Genomic DNA, 20,354 nt, shown 5'->3' with positions numbered 1-20,354 from the left:
CAAACTCCACACAAAAACGCCAACTGAGCCGAGGCTCGAACCAGCGATCTTCTTGCTGTGAGGCGACAGCACTTCCTACTGCGCCACTGCCTCGCCCATCTTTATTTTCCTCATTTAACATATAAAAATGTTTACAGATCGATCTTTTTCTGATCCCAGAACTCTGTGGTTATAGTTTTGGAGAATATAAACAGATGTTTCAGTACACTGTTAACCTTAAACACTGTCTCTGTGTATACACAGCGCTAAAATCGCATCCATAACACTGGAATCACTCTTAATTAAAATGAGCTGAGCAACACGAGTCTTGAGAGTTTTTTGCAACGACTTAACTGTTTCATATTCAATCCACTTACATTTGTAAAACTAATAAGGTAACTTAATTCCTTCTTGGTGGTCCAACACAGACCGATTGACCAAACACATGTGCTATAGACCTTTTTCTTGGAACGCAAAATTACCCATGATGCTTTGCGTGTATGCGCAAGGAGAATGCGAAGAACTTCCGGTCGGCAGCTGATGCGTGTAAACAGTCACATTCGGACAGCTTTGAAACGCTAGTTTTAATCTATTTTACCTGCTTTTATCCTCTTTGAACTAATCCTGTTGTCCATCAGCAGCATCTCCTGGACTGATCATTTAAAGAAATGTGATCTAATAGGATGGAAAACAGCTGCTGTGAGGCGTTTCCCCCTCGTCAGACGGCATCTTCTGCAGTTTAAATGAAGCCTCGTCATCGCTAAAGTCAACATTTTCTCTTTATTTCAGATATATAACCAGCCCAAACACATGTAGTTCACCAAAATGTTTGACACACACACGTAGCCTGTACTGTGCCACTGACACACTGATTTAATAACTGTGACAGTGAAAATATAGGCTAGAGTCATTTCCAAATGACAGAAAAACACAAACCGTGGTGAAAACAACACACCAAATAAAACACAAACGGCTCGCGATTAGAATGAACAGCAAATCATCAGCAGAGGATCAATAACAGACTTTTATTGCTCATTTATGTAAATTGCACGACTTTAATACCTGTTAAGTTTTATGCCAGTACTCTGGTTTGCTCTCTCTCTCTCTCTCTCTCTCTCTCTCTCTCTGTCTGTGTGCGTGCGTGCGTGCCTGTGTGTGTGTGTGTTAAAGAGCCGCTGAGCTAACAGCTGACAGGCCGGGAACGCACACACACACACTGTATTTCTGACGGCAGACACGTGAACTAGGAGAACGTTTTTCTCGTATTTCTGATGCGCTTGAACCACATGTGACAGATTAAAACAGCTTTAACAGACACATTTCTGAGTAGTGTGTCACAAAAACACTCTGTTATGCATTAAAAACGTTATTGAAACCCATTTTCGCAGCACAAATTACTAGTTGTACACGCTGTGAACTGAAGTTTTTAGCATTCTACCGGAAGACGCTGGTCGCTGTGGCGCCCTCCATGCAGCAGCCATGAAAAAGCTCTATAGGAGAAATGAAGAACTAAACTGCCTGTAGTGTATGAGTGTATGTGAGAATGAGTGTGTATGGGTAGAAGGGCATCTGCTGCATAAAACATATGCGGGAATAGTTAGGGGTTCATTCCGCTGTGGCGATCTTTGAAACAGAGACTAGGCTGAAGGAAAATGAATGAATTGCTCCAGTGTAAATATCATTGTGTCTCCATATTTAACTTTCTATCAGAAATGACTGCCGTTGGTCACCCATGATACATTATACTGAGTTTGATGAAAAGTAGAAAGAAACTTTCCAAAGTTGACTAATAAATGGTTGCCTCAATGTTTTTGTTTTCCAAAGTGAAGTGTGTGTAGGACTGCGAGAGGAATATGAGGGAGTATCCACGGACTCATGAACACAGATGACCACACACTGGAGATCTCATTGATTTACAGTAATCCAGCGCAAGTTTTGCTCTCTGACACTTAATGAAGGCCTCTGGAGAACCAGCACTGATTGTCTTCACGGCACCAGAGAGAAAGAGATTTTCCCATAATCCCCTGCAGAACGCAGTCCACGCGTGCCAAGAAAAATAAATCTCCAATTGCATTAATTAGGGGCCGACGTCAACGGTGAACGGTGACATCAGTGCACTGTATTGCGACACTGTTATAAATGTGATGCAGTCATGCGAGCTCGCTGGTGTTTACAGGATCTGAGAGTCAAACGCAGCAGGAGATCGGGTTTCAATCGGGTCCTCTGGAGAAACAATAAGAGCCATCACATGTTTCGGGTCTCAGACTTACAGACTCACGGTGGTCCAACGTTTGTTGACCGTGCATCTCAATGTTTTTTCATGCTTTCCAATTTGGCTCGCTAAGATTGCTGTTGCATGTTATGCCAATGTAAATTGTATTATACAGTTGAAGTCGGAATTATTAGCCCTCCTGTATATTTGTTTAACGGAGAGAAGATTTCTAATCATAATAGTTTTCATAATTCATCTCTAATAACTGATTTATTTTCTCTTTGTCATCATGACAGCTCATAATATTAGACTAGATATTCTTCAAGACACTAGTATTCAGCTTAAAGTGACAAGTCAATGTACAGCATTGGTTTGTTCTGTAGACAATCAGAAAAAATACTGTTTGTGGGGCTGATATAGTGTTGACCTGAAAATTAGTTTTAAAAAATGTTTCATTCTAGCCAAAATAAAAAAAACAATTAAGACTTTCTCCAGAAGAACAAATATAATATAGGAAATAAAGGAAACATAGGAAAAACTGAATCTGAAGGGGGGAAAAATTCACAGGAGGGCAAATAATTTTGACTTCAACTGTACACTTACTGGCCACTTTATTAGGTACACATTACTAGTACCGGGTTGGAGCCCTTTTTGCCGTCAGAACTGCTTTAATCTTTCGTGGCAGAGATAAAACAAGCTACTGGAAATATTCCTCAAAGATTTTGCTCCATATTGACATGATAGCGTCACGCAGTTGCTGCAGATTTGTCGGCTGCACATCCATGATGCCAATCTCCCGTTCCACCACATCCCAAAGCTGCTCTATTGGATTGAGAGCTGGTGACTGTGGAGGCCATTTGAGTACAGTGAACTCATCGTCATGTTCAGCAGTCTGAGATGATTGAGCTTTATGACATGCTGCGTTATCCTGCTGGAAGTAGCCATCAGAAGATGGAGACACTGTGCTCATAAAGGGATGGACATGGTCAGCAGCAATACTCAGGTAGGCTGTGGCGTTGATGCTCAATTGGTACTAATGGACCCAAAGAAAATCTCCCCCACACCATTACACCACCACCACCAGCCTGAACCGCTGATACAAGGCAGGATGATCCATGCTTTCATGATGTTAAGGCCAAATTCTGACCCGAGCATCCGAATGTGTCAGCAGAAATGGAGACTCATCAGAGCAGCAACGTTTCTCCAATCTTCTATTGTCCAGTTTTGGTGAGCCTGTGTGAATTGTAGCCTCAGTTTCCTGTTCTTAGCTGACAGGAGCGGCACCCGGTGTGGTCTTCTGCTGCTGTAGCCCATCCGCATCAAGGTTGGACGTGTTGTGTGTTCAGAGATGCTCTTCTGCAGAGCTCGGTTGTAGCGAGTGCTTATTTGAGTTACTGTTGCCTTTCTATCAGCTGGAACCAGTCTGGTCATTCTCCTCTGACCTCTGGCCTCATCAACAAGGCATTTGCGCCCACAGAACTGCCGCTCACTGGATATTTCCTCTGTGTCAGACCATTCTCTGTAAACCCTAGAGATGGTTGTGCGTGAAAATCCCAGTAGATCAACAGTTTCTGAAATACTCAGAGCAGCCCGTCTGGCAGCAACAACCATGCCACGTTCAAAGTCTCTTAAATCCCCTTTCTTCCCTATTCTGAGGCTCGCTTTGAACTGCAGCAGATCGTCAATGCCTAAACGCATTGAGTTGCTGCCATGTGATTGGCTGATTAGAAATTTGCGTTAACCAGCAGTTGGACAGCTGTACCTAATAAAGTGGCCGGTGAGTGTATATCGTAGTTTCTGCCAGTAGCTGGGTTTTCATAATTACGTGAAGGGAATCAATACAAGGATCATGAAACAAATAAAAATAAATACCAAATGTGAATAAGGTGTGCTTTCATCATGTTGCTAGCGCCACTGACTGTAGTATTGCTAACCTAGCAACCAACAGTAAACAATGCACGCATAATAAAGTCACGTGGATGTAATGTTCACCACGTCAGGGTTTATTCTGCATTATTCGCATGAACTTATTTTAAGTCCATAAAGTGAGCATACAAACTTTTTCACAAATTAAGGGATTTTTTCATGGAAGTTTGTTTCTTATGCAAATACAGGTACAGGCTTTTCCTGTACAACAGCATAACACACGGTTAAACAACCACAAAACAATACATCGCTGGAGATTATCTTTGCTGTTTCTTCTTCTTCTTACTGTATTGTTTGCACCACTAGACTTATTCATCAACTCAGGATTGCAATTAATGCCATATTATTATGACTAATTTTCACAAACAGAAAGATGCTAATTTCTAGTCTTTCTTAAATCAAACTGCACAATGTTTTTTTTTTTTTTTTTTTTTTTTTTTTTGCTGGCGCACGTTGTTTTTCTGTAGATAAACAAATAATCTGTGCAAGTTAATCCACTGGGGAAAAGTTTGTTTTGGTAATCTTCAATCACAGTCTAAGCATCTGCTTCTGCCTTTGGATTGGTTGCTTCTCTGATGATGTCAGCCACTATATTTTTAAACCACACCTCTCTTACCTTTAGTTTGCTATGAGGGAATGATGCACAAAGCCCCGCCCCCTACCTAATTATCTATTTCAGATGGAAGTTCATCAATATACTGAAATTAAAGTCTCTGCAAACGTTTTTGTTTTGACTTTCAGCATCAATTTTGACCTTGCTGTCTATGGAGGATGAGGGAACTCAAATATTTGTGTTCAGAAGAAAAACAAATGTCTCAGAAAAAAAAATCAGGTAATTAATGGCAACATTTTCCTTTTTGGGAAAGCCATAACTGAAGGGTTCAGGTTATTGAGCTCTGTGTGGTGTTCAAGCAGAAAGTGAAGATTACAGAAAGCCTCAGTGTTACCTGGTGGCGTGTGCGGCTCTGGTCCAGCAGCTGTCTGGATCTGAGTTTCTGCTGCTGGAGCTGCTGGATGGCGAACTGAAGCTGATAGCTGCCCGCGGCCGACCGCTGCTTCTGACTGCCCGGATCACCATCACACACCGACTCGGATTCACACGCAGGCCTGAGACTGAAGAGACACAACATCATCATCATCATCATCATCTAACAATTATCATCATCATTAGCATCACCATCAAATTCATCATTGAAGGTGCAGTGTGTAGGGCTGACAACTAGTGGTTGAAGTGGTTCACACCTCAGACTAGACACACACAGACAGACAGGTTGCCAGATTGACAACACCAATAGGATCAAGTACAACAACTGACAATAGAAGCATCCAGCTTCACACTGTAAGCTAATAAGATAGCGTATATAATATTATAATATTTATATTTGCAAATTACAAACTACCTTGGGGATTTTTCCAACTTCAAACAAAGCTTTTTAGGATGTCTAGAATGTTGGATTTCTGACACTATTCTCTATCATCACGCAGCTTTAATAAATGAAATGTGCTGATTCCGGATTTCTTGGATGCCGAAATCCAATTGGTTAAACTGACAGTGGGTGGAGTTTCACAGACCAAAACAAAACTAGATGCTGTGTCCCAATTTACATACTATCCATTCTAAATAGTGTGCAAAAACAGTCCAAAATCATAGTATGCTCACAAATAATAATAGGCATTGTTAATTAATCTTAAGTGTTACCATTAACTTATCAATGTCCTTTCCTAGGAGAATGTAGGAAAAATACCTCCATAAAGGACTACAGGATGAGGAAATCATCATTATAGCAATTCCCCATCGTATTACTGGCTTATCTGGCTGCATTCCTCAATGCCTAAATAAAAGAATCTGATAAAGGAATATATGCAAATGTAAATACAGATGCGAATTAATCTGGTAAACAGCAGCGAGAGCAGCTCTTGAGCAACAGGCTACATGAGAACCGCAGAACTGGAGACACTTGGGATCAGAGAGTCATGTGAAAGAGCCGTCCACCCATGCACTTCTCATTTCTCATCACGGTTTGTGTGTTGGAAAAACAATTGGTGACCCGTGACACACGAGCTGAAAGAGCAGCACATCCACAACGCAAACCTCGGACATTCACCATCTGCTTCAACAACAGCTTAAGCTGAAAAACTAACCTGCTACAGCTGTAAACTCTATAGAAAGCCTAAAGAATAACTATACTAAACAAACATCTTCTTATGCTATTTAATTCTATATATAATGTACACAAACACAGCTTTTACAGTAACTTATACTCATAAAAATTGTGGTTGCGCTTAATTTTAAGATGTCCTTGTTATAGTGTGACCATATATGTAAGTACTGAGTAAAATAAATTAACTATATGTACTTAATATGTGGTTAGTGTTAGGTTTCTGTGCAACTTAAAATGTCAAGTTAAGTGTTACCAAAATTGTTTCTACTCTGTCATAATTATTTACATGCAATACTTTTTATGATTTAATCAGCTGGTTTTCTGTTTGAAATGCTGGTAGAGGGACTACATATACTGTAATAAATGCTGCGGCTCACTAGTAGTAATGGTAGCATTATGGCTAAGTCTCTCTGTGCTGTGCTGCAGTATGAGCTCTCTCATTAACACAACACTGTTATCCCAGGCTGGAATTTCTCACTCGCCAACCAGAGGAAAGTCCTGTGAACCCTGAGCACATCTGGGTTTAATTAAGGTGCATAAAAAGCTTTTATTGAACGAGGTCATCAATGTATCACTTACAGCTATTTTTAGTCCTGCGACCTCTTAAATCCAGCGTGTGTGCAAGAAACCTTTGTTTCGACAGTAAAATACGACTCCTAGAAGGTATCGAGTTCAGTTTATGTACATTCCTCCATTTCTGACCAACCGGAATCCTGCTGAATCCATCGCACGTACAGTTTAGAGTAATATATACAGTAAATCTACAGTAAAATGTATTACGTATAGTATAAACTACAGTATAAAGCATATTAATATACATATTAATACATTGAATGGCTGCCAAAATGGACTAATCATAGGTCAGTGATTAAAATAGTCCAATAGTAGCTAAAAATGTTTTAAAATGTGTCGATTTTGATTTTATAATGGCAGATGCTCATGTCTGATGCAACAAGTAATGTATTTTGTAAAGAAATATCCAAATTTCTATTAATTTAGCAAATCAATCCAATGAAAATATATTATGTAAAAACATTTGAAACAGCCTTCCAAACAATGAGATAAAATCTGAATAAAAATGAGGTAAACACTACAATACCAATAAAATAAAGATTTGTTGTTATTTTTTCATTTTTTTTTTAATAAACAATAACATTAAAAAAGACAGAGAATGGCAGTGGGTAGAATTTTCAGAACTGTCACATTAAAAGTCTCACTGACAGAATATCAATCAAAATTAATCAACCAATCGACCAACCAACCAACCCATCAATCAATAAATCAATCAATCATTCAACCAATAATCCAACCAACCAACTAACCAACCCATCAATCTATTAACCAACCAACTAACCAATCAAACCCAATCTAAACTAATCAAAACCAATCGATCAACCAACCAACCCGCCATCCCACCAATCAATCAACCAACTAATCAATCAATCAATCAATCAACCAGCCAACCAACCAATTAAAAAATTAATCAATCTATCAACCAACCCACCAATTAATTAATCAATCAATGAATCAACCAACCAACAAATTAACCCATCAACCGACCAAATCAACCAATTAATCAAGCATTTAATCAATCTACCAAGCCACCAACCACCCAACCAACCACCCACCCAAATCAACTAATCAATCAATCAACCAACTGACCCATCAATCAAGCAAGCAACCAACCATATAGACCAATCAATCAATCAATTAGCCAACTTACCAACCAAATTAATCAACCAACCAGCCACCCACCCACCCACCTAATCAACAAACAAACCAACCTACCAACCCAATCAATCAATCAATCAATCAATCAATCAATCAATCAACCAACCAGCCACCCACCCACCCACCTAATCAACAAACAAACCAACCTACCAACCCAATCAATCAATCAATCAATCAATCAATCAATCAATCAATCAATCAATCAATCAATCAATCAATCAACCAACCAGCCACCCACCCACCCACCTAATCAACAAACAAACCAACCTACCAACCCAATCAATCAATCAATCAATCAATCAATCAATCAATCAATTAATCAACCAACCAGCCACCCACCCACCCACCTAATCAACAAACAAACCAACCTACCAACCCAATCAATCAATCAATCAATCAATCAATCAATCAATCAATCAATCAATCAATCAATCAATCAATCAATCAATTAATCAACCAACCAGCCACCCACCCACCTAATCAACAAACAAACCAACCTACCAACCCAATCAATCAATCAATCAATCAATCAATCAATCAATCAACCAACCAGCCACCCACCCACCCACCTAATCAACAAACAAACCAACCTACCAACCCAATCAATCAATCAATCAATCAATCAATCAACCCACTGATCGATCAATCAACCAACCCATAAATCAATCAACCATCTAACCAACCCATCAATCAACCAACTAACAAATTAACCCAACCAACCAAATCAACCATATAATCAATCATTTAATCAATCAATCAACCAACCCAACAACCAACCAAATCAACCAATCAACCAACCAAGAAATCAATCAACCAACAAACCTATTGATTAATCCACAAACAAACCAATCATACAATCAACCAATGAATCAATAAATCAATTAACCAACCCACCAAATCAAGCAATCAACCAGCCACCCATCGATCAATCAACCAACCAAACAAACAACAAATCAACCAACCGACCCATTGATCAATCAACCAACCAACCCACCAACCTACCAATCCACCAACCAAATCAATCAATTAATCACTCAATCAATCAATCAATCAATCAATCAATCAATCAGTCCTGAGCTGGTGATCATTCTTGAAACACATTTCCACTGCACAGATGACTGTTTGCTGCAAGACCAAAGATCCGTGTTGTTTGCTTTGACCTCAAAAACTAAGAAGATACAAAAACAAAACAAAACAAAAGTGAAGTGAGTGAGTGATGAACTCTACCTACTCGCCAACGATCTGACAGTGAAATGAACCCAACAAACACAATACTGACTACACAACATTTGAGTTCTGAAACAGGTCAAAAGATGAAGGAGTGTTTGATGTTTTCAATACACGAGCCCTTTAAAGGGAGAATGATTTGTATGTAGTGTGCGAGACAGAGAGATGCTGAGTCAGTAGGGAGGGACTGATCTTTGGCTCCAGACTCATATTTGAGGCAAATGGTCAGGAGGACGACGAAGGAGCACTAATGGCAGCAGTGATGCATTGAACAGGAGATAATAACACCTCTTAAAGCACTGCAGTGATGATGTATATACGTGGACCAACTGTTTGAGACTAGCTGTTTCGAGTTATCCAGTAATATTGTAATATCGTAATATTATTAAAGATTACAATCATAACAATATCAACAGCAACATTCAGACACAATCGCACAATCGTGGAGCCATGGAAGCGCTGACAGCCAATTCTACATTATCTCCACAGCAGGGCAGCACATTCCTCCAGCCTATGACACAATCCCAAACCTAAATATTCAATAATTACGACATTCCATTACCACGTCTATTATTCCCATCATCATCATCGCCATCGTCCACAAGTGGTCCCAATAACTTACTGGAAACGAATCTCTACCCTCGCCAAGAAAAGAGGCAAGTCGTCCAAGTGGAGCTAAAATTACCCAAATATTTCAGGCTTACGACAACACTGCCACATACCTAGAAATAATAACCCAGGCGTTCAGTCGGCTGCTGGACTGGGTTTGGCGAGCGGGCATTCTTCACTAGCGTTAGACTAAACGTGAGGACAATAGCGTGAAGTGCTGATCCAGCATACCTGACAGCTCCTGGCTACAGCTATCTTCAAAGGTCGCTGCTTCTCTTTGAACGCCATTACGCTTTAAACCCCTTTGGCTTCCACAACAGCGCACTTAACGGCTTCAGCATGTTTGGCACAGACCACCGGCCCCAAAATCTTGGATGTGGAGGAGGTTCTCGAAAAAAAAAAGACCAAAAAACGGCCTCAAACATTAAAGACAGCGCTGAGTCAAAAACAGGGTCGAGCTGTATATCATCTGATGCATTATTAGGTCAACATTCGCTGCAGATTCTCCACGTTTTGAAGGCCAACACTATCTGGCTTGTACAAACATCTAAACATTTGTAAAATCAAGCCGAATTTACTGGAGGAGCAAAATGACTAAGCAGATCTTCTGTTCTGTGTGACTAAAGGAGGCTGGGGAGGGTTCATCAGGGTCACACAAAACAAACCTTCATTCAGCTTAGTACCTTATTCATCAGGGGTCACCACAGCGGCACGAACTGCTAATTATTCCAGCATATGTTTAATGCAGCGGATGCCCTTTCAGCTGCAACCCAGTACTGGGAAACACCCATACACTCTCGCAGACTTTCGACTGTGGTTGGACACCCGGAGGAAACCAATGCCAACACATGGAGAACATGCAAACTCCACACAGAAATGCCAACTGACCCAGCCGAGACTCAAACCAGCGGCCTTCTTGCTGAGAGGCGACAGTCCGAACCACTGAGCCACCGTGTCACCCAAAACAAACTTAACTCATGAAAAAGTCTAAGAATGCTGGGTTATTTAAATACAAATTGGGTAAAATAAGGACTAACCAAAACATTGGTTCAAATTTGTCCTATTAATTTAATTCAATTCGATTCAATTCAATTCAATTCAATTCTATTTAATTTAATTTAATTTAATTTAATTTAATTTAATTTAAACAATGGGTGTCATGGTGGCACAATGGCCTCACAGCAAGAAGGTCGCTGGTTCAAACCCCAGCTGGGTCAGTAGGCATTTCTGTGTGGAGTTTGCATGTTCTCCACGTGTTCGCATGGGGTATAGGTGAATTGGGTAAGCTAAAATTTTCTGTAGTTTATGTGTGTGAATGAGAGTGTATGGGTGTTTCCCATTAATGAGTTGCAGCTGGAAGGGAATCTGATGTGTAAAACATATACTGGATAAGTTGGCGGTTCATTCCATTGTGGCAACCCCAGATTAATAAAAGGACTAAACCAAAAAGAAAATGAATGAATGACTTTAAACAATAACCCAGCAAAGTCTTACTAGTTTTATTTCAGCTAGAATAAAAGCTGTTTTTAATTTTTCTGAAACCATTATTTGTTTTTTTTTCTAAAAGAAAAACAAAGAAAAACTCTTATAAAATTCTCAGAGATTGTGTTTTGTTTTGGATTGTTTACGTATCTGACTCCATCAGCACATAATTTCACTTGTTTTAAGGTTTTTTACCTGGGCCAGGCCAATCTTTAGTCATTTTGCGTCTCTAGTAAACCTATTCAGATCTAGTAAACAAGAAAAACTTAATCCCTAAACATTAACTACACAAGAAAAATAAAATAAAACTTAACTATTTAAAATATGAAGTTTTTCCTATAATATTTTTTCTTCTGGAGAAAGTCTTATTTGCTTTATTTTGCCTAGAATAAAAGCAGTTCTTATTTTTTTCTAAAACCATTATAAAGTTTTTGCTAAAAGAAAACCAAAGACCCTCTAATAAAACTTTAAAAGATTCTGTTTTGATGTGTTTACATATCTGTAATATCTGACTCCATCAGCACATTTTTTGTTTCAAGCGAAACTATAATTGAATTTATTGTTATCTTAATCATTTTGCTACTCTAGAAAACCTATTCAGATTTAAAAAACTTATTACCTCAACATTTACTACACAAGTGACACAAAATACACTCACATTTTTGAAGTATTTACAAAATGTCTCACAGAGCAAGGAATTCCCATTTCCTATAGTATTTGTTTTGTTTCGGCTAGAATCAAAGGTTTTTTTAAACCATTATTACATTTTGCTACAATAAAAGCAAAAATTCTAATAAAATTCTCAAAGATTGTGTTTTGTTTTGGATTGTTTTATGTATCTGACTCTATCGGCACATATTTTCTCTTGTTTTAAGTGTTTGTATAGGCCAGGCCAATCTTTAGTCATTTTGCATCTCCAGTAAACCTTTTCTGATTAAGAAAACAAGAAAAACTTAATCCCTAAACACTGACTACACAAGAAACATAGAATAAAACTCAAATATTTCCCAAATGATCTTCAACAGAGCAAGGAAATTTTCACAGTATTTCCTCTAATATGTTTTCTTCTGGACAAAGTCTTATTTGTTTTATTTTAGCTAGAATAAAAGCAGTTCTTAGTTTTTTTCTAAAACCATTATTAGATTTTTGCTAAAACAAAACCAAAGAAACTTTACCAAAATTCTCAAAGATTGTGTTTTGTTTTGGATTGTTTATGTATCTGACTATATCTGCACATATTTTGGTAACACTTTACAATGAGGTTCATTAGTTAATGCATTTACTAATTGAACTAATCATAAACAACTAATGTACAGCATTTATTAATCATAATTGAACATTTACTAATGCATTATGAACATCCAAGTCCATGCTTGTTAACATTAGTTAATGCACCATGAGTTAACATGAACTAACAATGAACTACTGTATTTTCATTAACTAACATGAACAAATACAGTAGTAGATGTATTGTTCATTGTTTGTTCATGTAAGTAAATGCATTAATTAACATTAACTAATGAATCTTATTGTAAAGTGTGATCCATATTTTCTCTTGTTTTAAGCTTGTTTGTATTGGCCAGGCCAATCTTTAGTCATTTCAGGTCTCTAATAAACCCATTTAGATTTAGAAAACGTAATCCCTAAACACTAACTACACAAGAAACATAGAATCCGTGCTTAAAAACTGCATAGGAAAACAAGCACCAAGCAAGAGAATGATTTTCTGCAGGTGAAGGATAACAGCAGAGGAATTTGCTTGGGTTTTCGTGTAGTTTGGCGTGAAACACACAGTAGCCAGCGGAAAGTTCCAGCCAGATGCCTAACAAATGGGATGCCACGTTTTTTGACCGGGAATGAAACCTCCTGCAGCAAACAAAAAGGCAGACAGGCCCGGAGTCTTCTGGGAAGAGAAGCGGCTTTTTTTTCTAACCATTCTTCCCCAATGCTATTATGATTAATTGCCAATTGATCCCAGTGGAAAGCGGGACAGCTGAATCCTTGTTTAACGTCTTTTCCATCCATCCTCCGCAGCTTTACAGTCAATGTAATGGAAAAAGTCCTAATATTAGAGATGAGCTGCGCTCTTAAATATGAGGCCTGACATTCTGGAGCAGAGCGGTGATAAAACAAACGCAGCCATCAGAAGGAGAAGTGACCGTCTGCTTTAGATATCACCATTAAAAACCGCACGTTACACGTTCTATACGACGCCGCTTCTTCTCTTTTCTGGAAATAAAAACATTTTAGAAAAGAAAAAAGCCAGACATTCCTGGAATTCCCATACATGAGGAAGGGTTGGACTGGAAAAACAGTGGAGGGAGATCAGGGCCAAAGTGTCTGAGACATTGTCACCCGCATATCACTGTAAAAATACAGGAGAAACGGCGTGTACTTAACCCTTAAACTGCGCTCGCAACGCTCGTCCTGCTGTGATAGTACAGTAAGGGTGTCATGATCCTCCAAATCCTCGATTCGATTACATTTTCGATTCTAAAGGCACGAATCGATTTTCGATTATGAATAATTAATTAATTAATTAATGACCAATTAATTATTTGTAGTCTACCGTTTAAACTACCTGACCTGCATGGTCTTTGTTTTACCGATAAACAAATCATACAGTAAATGAATAAAGGCAAGATACACACATAATTACCACCTGTCAATCACTTTTTCTGCGGGACTCGTGAATAGGCAGTGATCTGTGTCGTTATAATGGCGTCGGTAAAAAAGACGCACAACCAACAGGAACCAGCCAACAGTATCTGAGGTGTTCGCTAAAATGACTAAGTACAAGTGAGTGAAAGATTGAAGCAGTCCTCTGACTGCCTGGACACGCTGTGTGTGCGTCTGTGTCTGTGTGGTCACGTGATGTGCATTTTCAGAGGTAGAGAGGAAGGAGGGCTGCTCAGAAATGCTACACGCCACTGTGGATGTCAAATCGTTGTCGTTCTAAAATGCCATTTAAAAACAAAAGCCCCTTTCACACATTGATACCGGTAAATATCTGGAAAATTTCCGGAACGACTTTACCGGTATGTTCAAAAAAGCGCTGTTCACACAGGCGAGGACGTTACGGAAATTTTCCGGAAAAGAGCATTCACACATCCATTCCAAAATGGATGCACCACAAATGAGCTGTAAACGGCTGCGCTTGTATTTGTAAACATTTGACTAAATTACAAACTCTGTGGATGATCAATATTGTGAACAACTTTCGCAGGATCACTTTCGCATGTCGAGATGTTCATAATATGTGCGTGTGCAGACGCTCATAGGCTGTATCACAGGCACACGCAAAGCTTGAAGGTAAACAAACAACGGCTTATCATAAGCATCTCATCGATGATTATTTACACAGTTGGCATTAAGATGAACATATAAACGTGATCTGACTAACATCTAGCAGCTAAATGTGTCTGGAAAAATATTCAAAGGTTTTTATTCTCACAAACCGCGCGGACGTAAATGCGTCTGACTGTTGTGATTGGCTAAAGCAGATGTCTCACGTCAGCACGTTCTAGACGTGCACGCGCTTATTATGGCAATCTTCCTTCTGCATTCACACAGCGCAGCATTCCGGCAAATTGCCGGTAATGTTACAACTTCTCTTTCCGGAAAATAGCCAGAACGAATTTACCGGTATTTTGCCGGCAATTTTCCGGAAAGGTCTGTATGTGTGAAAGGGGCTATTGACAGTGTAAACAGGGCCTGAGTGTGTACTTTTCGCGAGAGGATTTGCAACGGGGGCGGGCGGAGGATCGCGATGCTGGTGTTGTCTATCAGACGAACCGTACGTAATACGTACATAGCAGAGCTTGCAAAACTGTGTTTTTTTTTTTGTCGACAACACAAACGTTGTCAACATAACTCACTGGAAATCCAAAATGCTTACACACCGGCGACTTCATTGGAAGAGGAGAGGGTTTAAGTTCTGTCGACGGGTCTCCTGCTTCTGCAGTTTAACAAGCACTTCAACAAGCCTGTTTTTTCCAGCTTGGCAAGCCAAGCTGACGTGACATGGGGGCGTGGCAGCATCGACGATTCTATTTTTTGATTCGATAATCAAAATTGAGCATAAATTTCAATCGATTTCGATTTGCCCTATAGTACAGCTCCCAAACTCAGATGATATTAAGAGCAATCTTTGACCCCTGTGACTCGCTCTACTGCAGGGTCTGTCTCCCTGGCTGGCTCATCATATACAGTCAGAATCATTCACCCTCTTGTTTCTTTCAGTTTTAAATATTTCCCACACGATGTTGAACAGATTCAGGAATTTCTCACAGTATTTCCTCTAATATTTGTTCTTCTGAAGTCAGTCTTTTTTTTCCCACATCTTCAGATTTAACATTCTCACTCTGTTATTTACTTGTTCATTTTTTGTCTTATGTTGTTGTTGCTTTCTGGAGCCCTTCTATGCCTGACCTGAACCCCATCATCATGGTCAACTCCTCTCTGCGTTTCAAGTCTGCCGACGTACGCGGCGAGCCACTAGACAAACTGGTAACCGTCGAGAAGCCATCGGAACAGAAGCCATCAGTGGTGTCATGTCAGCCTGTAGCGTTCATTTTAAAGACGAAATGCAGCTACACACAGCTCTGGCTACATAATTCGCACTCTCCAGAAATGTATACAAGGGTATATATCCACAATGAGCCCAAAAAAAGTTTGGTCACTATATTTAAAGGTACAATTCTTACTATTAACAAAAATATATGAAGACGTTTAGCTTAATAAACTATTATTTTGAGGTTTATTCATAGCTATTAAAAATATAGTTGGGTTTAGGTATGGAGAACAATTAAAGAAATAGAATACGATCATACAAGTACTAATAAACTGATGCTATCTTAATAATAAGCAGGTAATAAGCCAGTAGTTAATACTTGGCAATTCAATAAGAATAAGAGCACAAGAACTTGTTGTTGTTTAAGTTTATTCATGGCAATCTGCATCTGTATAATGTGATTATTATTAGCAGTATTATTTATTATATGCAGATTTATATCTGCTTTAATAAACACAAGTGTAGATTTTGTCCAGCTGTGGGGTTTTGGGGACGTCAGCATCAGCATATGTGGATAAGAACAGGACGTGTGTTTGGATATAACTCAGTTTTCTGACCACACTTCATTATTATTGTTCATTTATTCCTTTGCTGGAGATCAGAACTGAATTTAGAAATAGTTTTGAAGCAAATCTTTGTGTTTAACAGGAAATTAAATATGTGGGCTGATGGATGTGTTCAGTGGAGTGAGTTTCCACCGTTCCCTCACTCCACCAAAGTAAAGGAGTAAAGGAGTAAAGTAAAGAGCAAGTAAAGAGGCTAAATGAAGGAGGCTCGTTCTTTATCCTCGTGCTGCAGATGCTCTGTCTACCTGTTTTCTCGCTAGTGTTCAGTTTTTACACTTACAAAGTTCGCCATGTTAATAGCAAATGCACCATGGAGCGACGCAACTGACTCTTAAAGGGGATGAGAGATGGGACTCGGATTAGTTTAATGCATGTTATGCTCAAAACACACCCAGAACTCAACCCTGTTAAACCATGCGCCAGGATGCAGGGCATATTTTTCAATCCTTAAAACAGCAAAAGTGGATTCGGACACGCCCTTACTGCTTTTGCACCATGAGCTTTAGACTTTGCGCCTAGATCATTAAAATAGATATCGCAAATCACATTGTATACATCAGCATTAATCTTGATGTTACAATGAGCATTGTATAAGCAAATGAAGAGTAGACACACTCTTATTTTTGACTGTCTTTTCATTATCCCACTGCTCTTAAACTTTATATTGATATCTACTGATATGGGTGACTTTGTTTTTTTTTGTTTGTTTGTTTTTAACATGAATTTAGTACTCAGAATGCCTTTAAAATGCATGCAAATAATGAACTAAATAGAGTGCAGAGTGTAACCTAGAAAGAGACGGAGCCCAAGAGTTCAGTCTGATCACCGTGTACTTGGGTGTGAGAGTGAGTGTGTGAGCGCTTACCTAGAGTTCCCGGCGGTGGTGTCTTTATAAACCGTTCTCACAGGTTCATGTGGAACCCCGGGAGCCAACGTGAGTCCGCCTCTGCTGAAGAGCCCATTGGCCAGATTCAGATTAGTCAGCTGTGGGAGGAAAACAAACTGATAAATGAACAAATGAAGTATTCATTAAATCACAATAACGTGCAAAAAATGGGGCGCAGAGAAAATGTACATCGTTTACTTCAAAGTAAACCATTTAAAAATATATATCAGCTACAAATTGTATTTGTCTGATAATAATAATGGTCACACTCCATTTTAATGTATAATTCACACAATTAACAAAGGATTACGTTTAGCTCAGAAAACTAATTAAATGCATATTATTAATATTTATTAATGCAGTAGTTGGGTTTAGGTTTTGGGATGCAGAATAAGATTATACTTTATAAGTGCTCATAAACTGTCTATATCTATATAAAATGTAGGTAATAAAATTGTTATATTTTGCATATTTTCTAAAAATAAATGCTGATTTATGGCAATGTTTACATTCTTGTGTTTGTATATTAATATTTTGTAAAAGTAAATGCCAATTTATAACAATATTTACGTTCTTGCATTTGTATAGTAATATTTTGTTAAAGTAAATGCTGATTTATGACAATATTTACGTTCTTGTGTTTATATAGCAATATTTAAAAAAAATAAATGCCAATAAATCGCAATGTTTACGTTCTTGTGGTTGTATAGTAATATTTTGTAAAAGTAAATGCCGATATATAACAATATTTACGTTCTTGCATTTGTATAGTAATATTTTGTTAAAGTAAATGTCGATTTATGACTATGTTTACGTTCTTGTGTTTGTATAGTAATATTTTCTACAAATAGATGTCAATTTATCGCAATATTTACGTTCTTGTGTTTGTATAGTAATATTTTGTTAAAGTAAATGTCGATTTATGTCAATTTTTACGTTCTTGTGTTTGTATAGTAATATTTTCTACAAATAGATGTCAATTTATCGCTGTTTATGTTCTTGCATTTGTATAGTAATATTTTGTTAAAGTAAATGTCGATTTATGACAATGTTTACGTTCTAGTGTTTGTATAGTAATATTTTCTACAAATAGATGTCAATTTATCGCAATATTTACGTTCTTGTGTTTGTATAGTAATATTTTGTTAAAGTAAATGTCGATTTATGTCAATTTTTACGTTCTTGTGTTTGTATAGTAATATTTTCTACAAATAGATGTCAATTTATCGCTGTTTATGTTCTTGCGTTTGTATAGTAATATTTTGTTAAAGTAAATGTCGATTTATGACAATGTTTACGTTCTTGTGTTTGTATAGTAATATTTTCTACAAATAGATGTCAATTTATCGCTGTTTATGTTCTTGCATTTGTATAGTAATATTTTGTTAAAGTAAATGTCGATTTATGACAATGTTTACGTTCTTGTGTTTGTATAGTAATATTTTCTACAAATAGATGTCAATTTATCGCAATATTTACGTTTTTGTGTTTGTATAGTAATATTTTGTTAAAGTAAATGTCGATTTATGACTATGTTTACGTTCTTGTGTTTGTATAGTAATATTTTCTACAAATAGATGTCAATTTATCGCAATATTTACGTTCTTGTGTTTGTATAGTAATATTTTGTTAAAGTAAATGTCGATTTATGACTATGTTTACGTTCTTGTGTTTGTATAGTAATATTTTCTACAAATAGATGTCAATTTATCGCAATATTTACGTTCTTGTGTTTGTATAGTAATATTTTCAAAAAATAAATGCCAATTTATCGCTGTTTATGTTCTTGTGTTTGTATAGTAATATTTTGTTAAAGTAAAAGCCGATTTATGACAATATTTACGTTCTTGTGTTTGTATAGTAATACTTTCAAAAAGTAAATGGCAATTCATCGAAATGTTTACATTCTTGTGTTTGTATAGTAATATTTTCAAAAGATAAATGCCAATTTATTTATGTTCTTGTGTTTGTATGGTAACAATTTTTAAGTAAATGCAGATTTGACTATGTTTATGTTGTTGTGTTTGTATAGTAATAATACTTCTAGAAATTATTACTATACGAACACAAGAATGTAAATATTGTCAAAATGCCTTACATAAAGCTATCGATTGCCTTTAGAATGGGCAAAAAAATCACTGTATTTCCACTTTGAGCATGCTGTTCTCTCATTTATTTACTGACATTTCCACCATTTGAAGCTTAATAGAATATAAGAATATCGCACTTTGTGTTTCAGCCCCAAATGTAAGTGTGCAAGTAGCCTAGATGTGAAACACAAGCTTTTATCCATGTGATCCAGAATGACCTGAAAGCCGAGTGACCCAGAAAAGCTTGACCTGCGGATGAAAGACGTTTCTGCACTCATCTGTTTGTTTAAGTGCGAGCGGGAAATGTCAGACATTCCTCAGGGGCAGGTGTTTAAATGAGAGCTGAAGAAGTTTATTTTGAAACAAGGCAGATTTGAGCTCATGATCCGCTGTCCTGTCAACAGATATGAAGCCTCGACGCAGCCGCGGGTCTAGAGTTTCATCTAGAGGGGGATTCGGCCCTCGCTACTGTTGCTGATAATGCTAAATATACTAATTCAGAGCAAGAATCATACAGTTAACCCTTGCTTAATGCTCAATTTTACCACCTTTTCCTTATTTTGGTGGCTGTTTTTGCCCTATTGACTTCACTTATAATGACATTTTTTGATTGCAAAGCCATGACAGCATAAACCCACGCATAGTTGATTGTTGCTGGTGATCCTCATTGGGTAAAATGTGTAATTTGTAAAACGTAAACCCAGAAACTAAGCTTTTTTTCCACTGCAACTGATGATCGAAAGTAAAAAATAAAACATTTGACCTGTTTTTCAAACATTTTTACCTCTTCCCTTCATAACACGGTATATCAGCAATAACCAAGAGTGCATGATTATATGCTATCAAGACTTTGCAATTAAAAAATGTCATTATAATAAAAGTCAATGGGGGGAAAACAGCCCCCAACAGTG

The 20,354-nt window shown here is 37.8% G+C and overlaps 1 protein-coding gene across 9 annotated transcripts in view; it reads right to left on the bottom strand.

Moving 5' to 3' along the window:
* ttll5 (tubulin tyrosine ligase-like family, member 5) overlaps positions 1-20,354 on the bottom strand; it is a 121,718-nt gene that overhangs the window by 24,816 nt on the left and 76,548 nt on the right. For all 9 annotated transcript variants that reach the window (XR_012392880.1, XR_012392881.1, XR_011007083.2 and 6 more), the window contains exons 28-29: positions 17,333-17,451; positions 5,065-5,230 (exon numbers count right to left, since the gene is read on the bottom strand). Coding sequence is in view for 2 of the 9 variants with exons in the window: in XM_017351877.4 (XP_017207366.3) it covers positions 5,065-5,230; positions 17,333-17,451 (285 nt within the window). In the remaining 7 variants the exon portion in view is untranslated. The remainder of the gene's footprint in view (positions 1-5,064; positions 5,231-17,332; positions 17,452-20,354) is intronic.

This window comes from Danio rerio, chromosome 17, assembly GCF_049306965.1.
Source record: "Danio rerio strain Tuebingen ecotype United States chromosome 17, GRCz12tu, whole genome shotgun sequence".
NCBI lineage: Eukaryota > Metazoa > Chordata > Actinopteri > Cypriniformes > Danionidae > Danio > Danio rerio.
The sequence above is the reverse complement of the archived record's forward strand: the minus strand, read 5'-3'. Positions and strand labels throughout refer to the sequence as shown.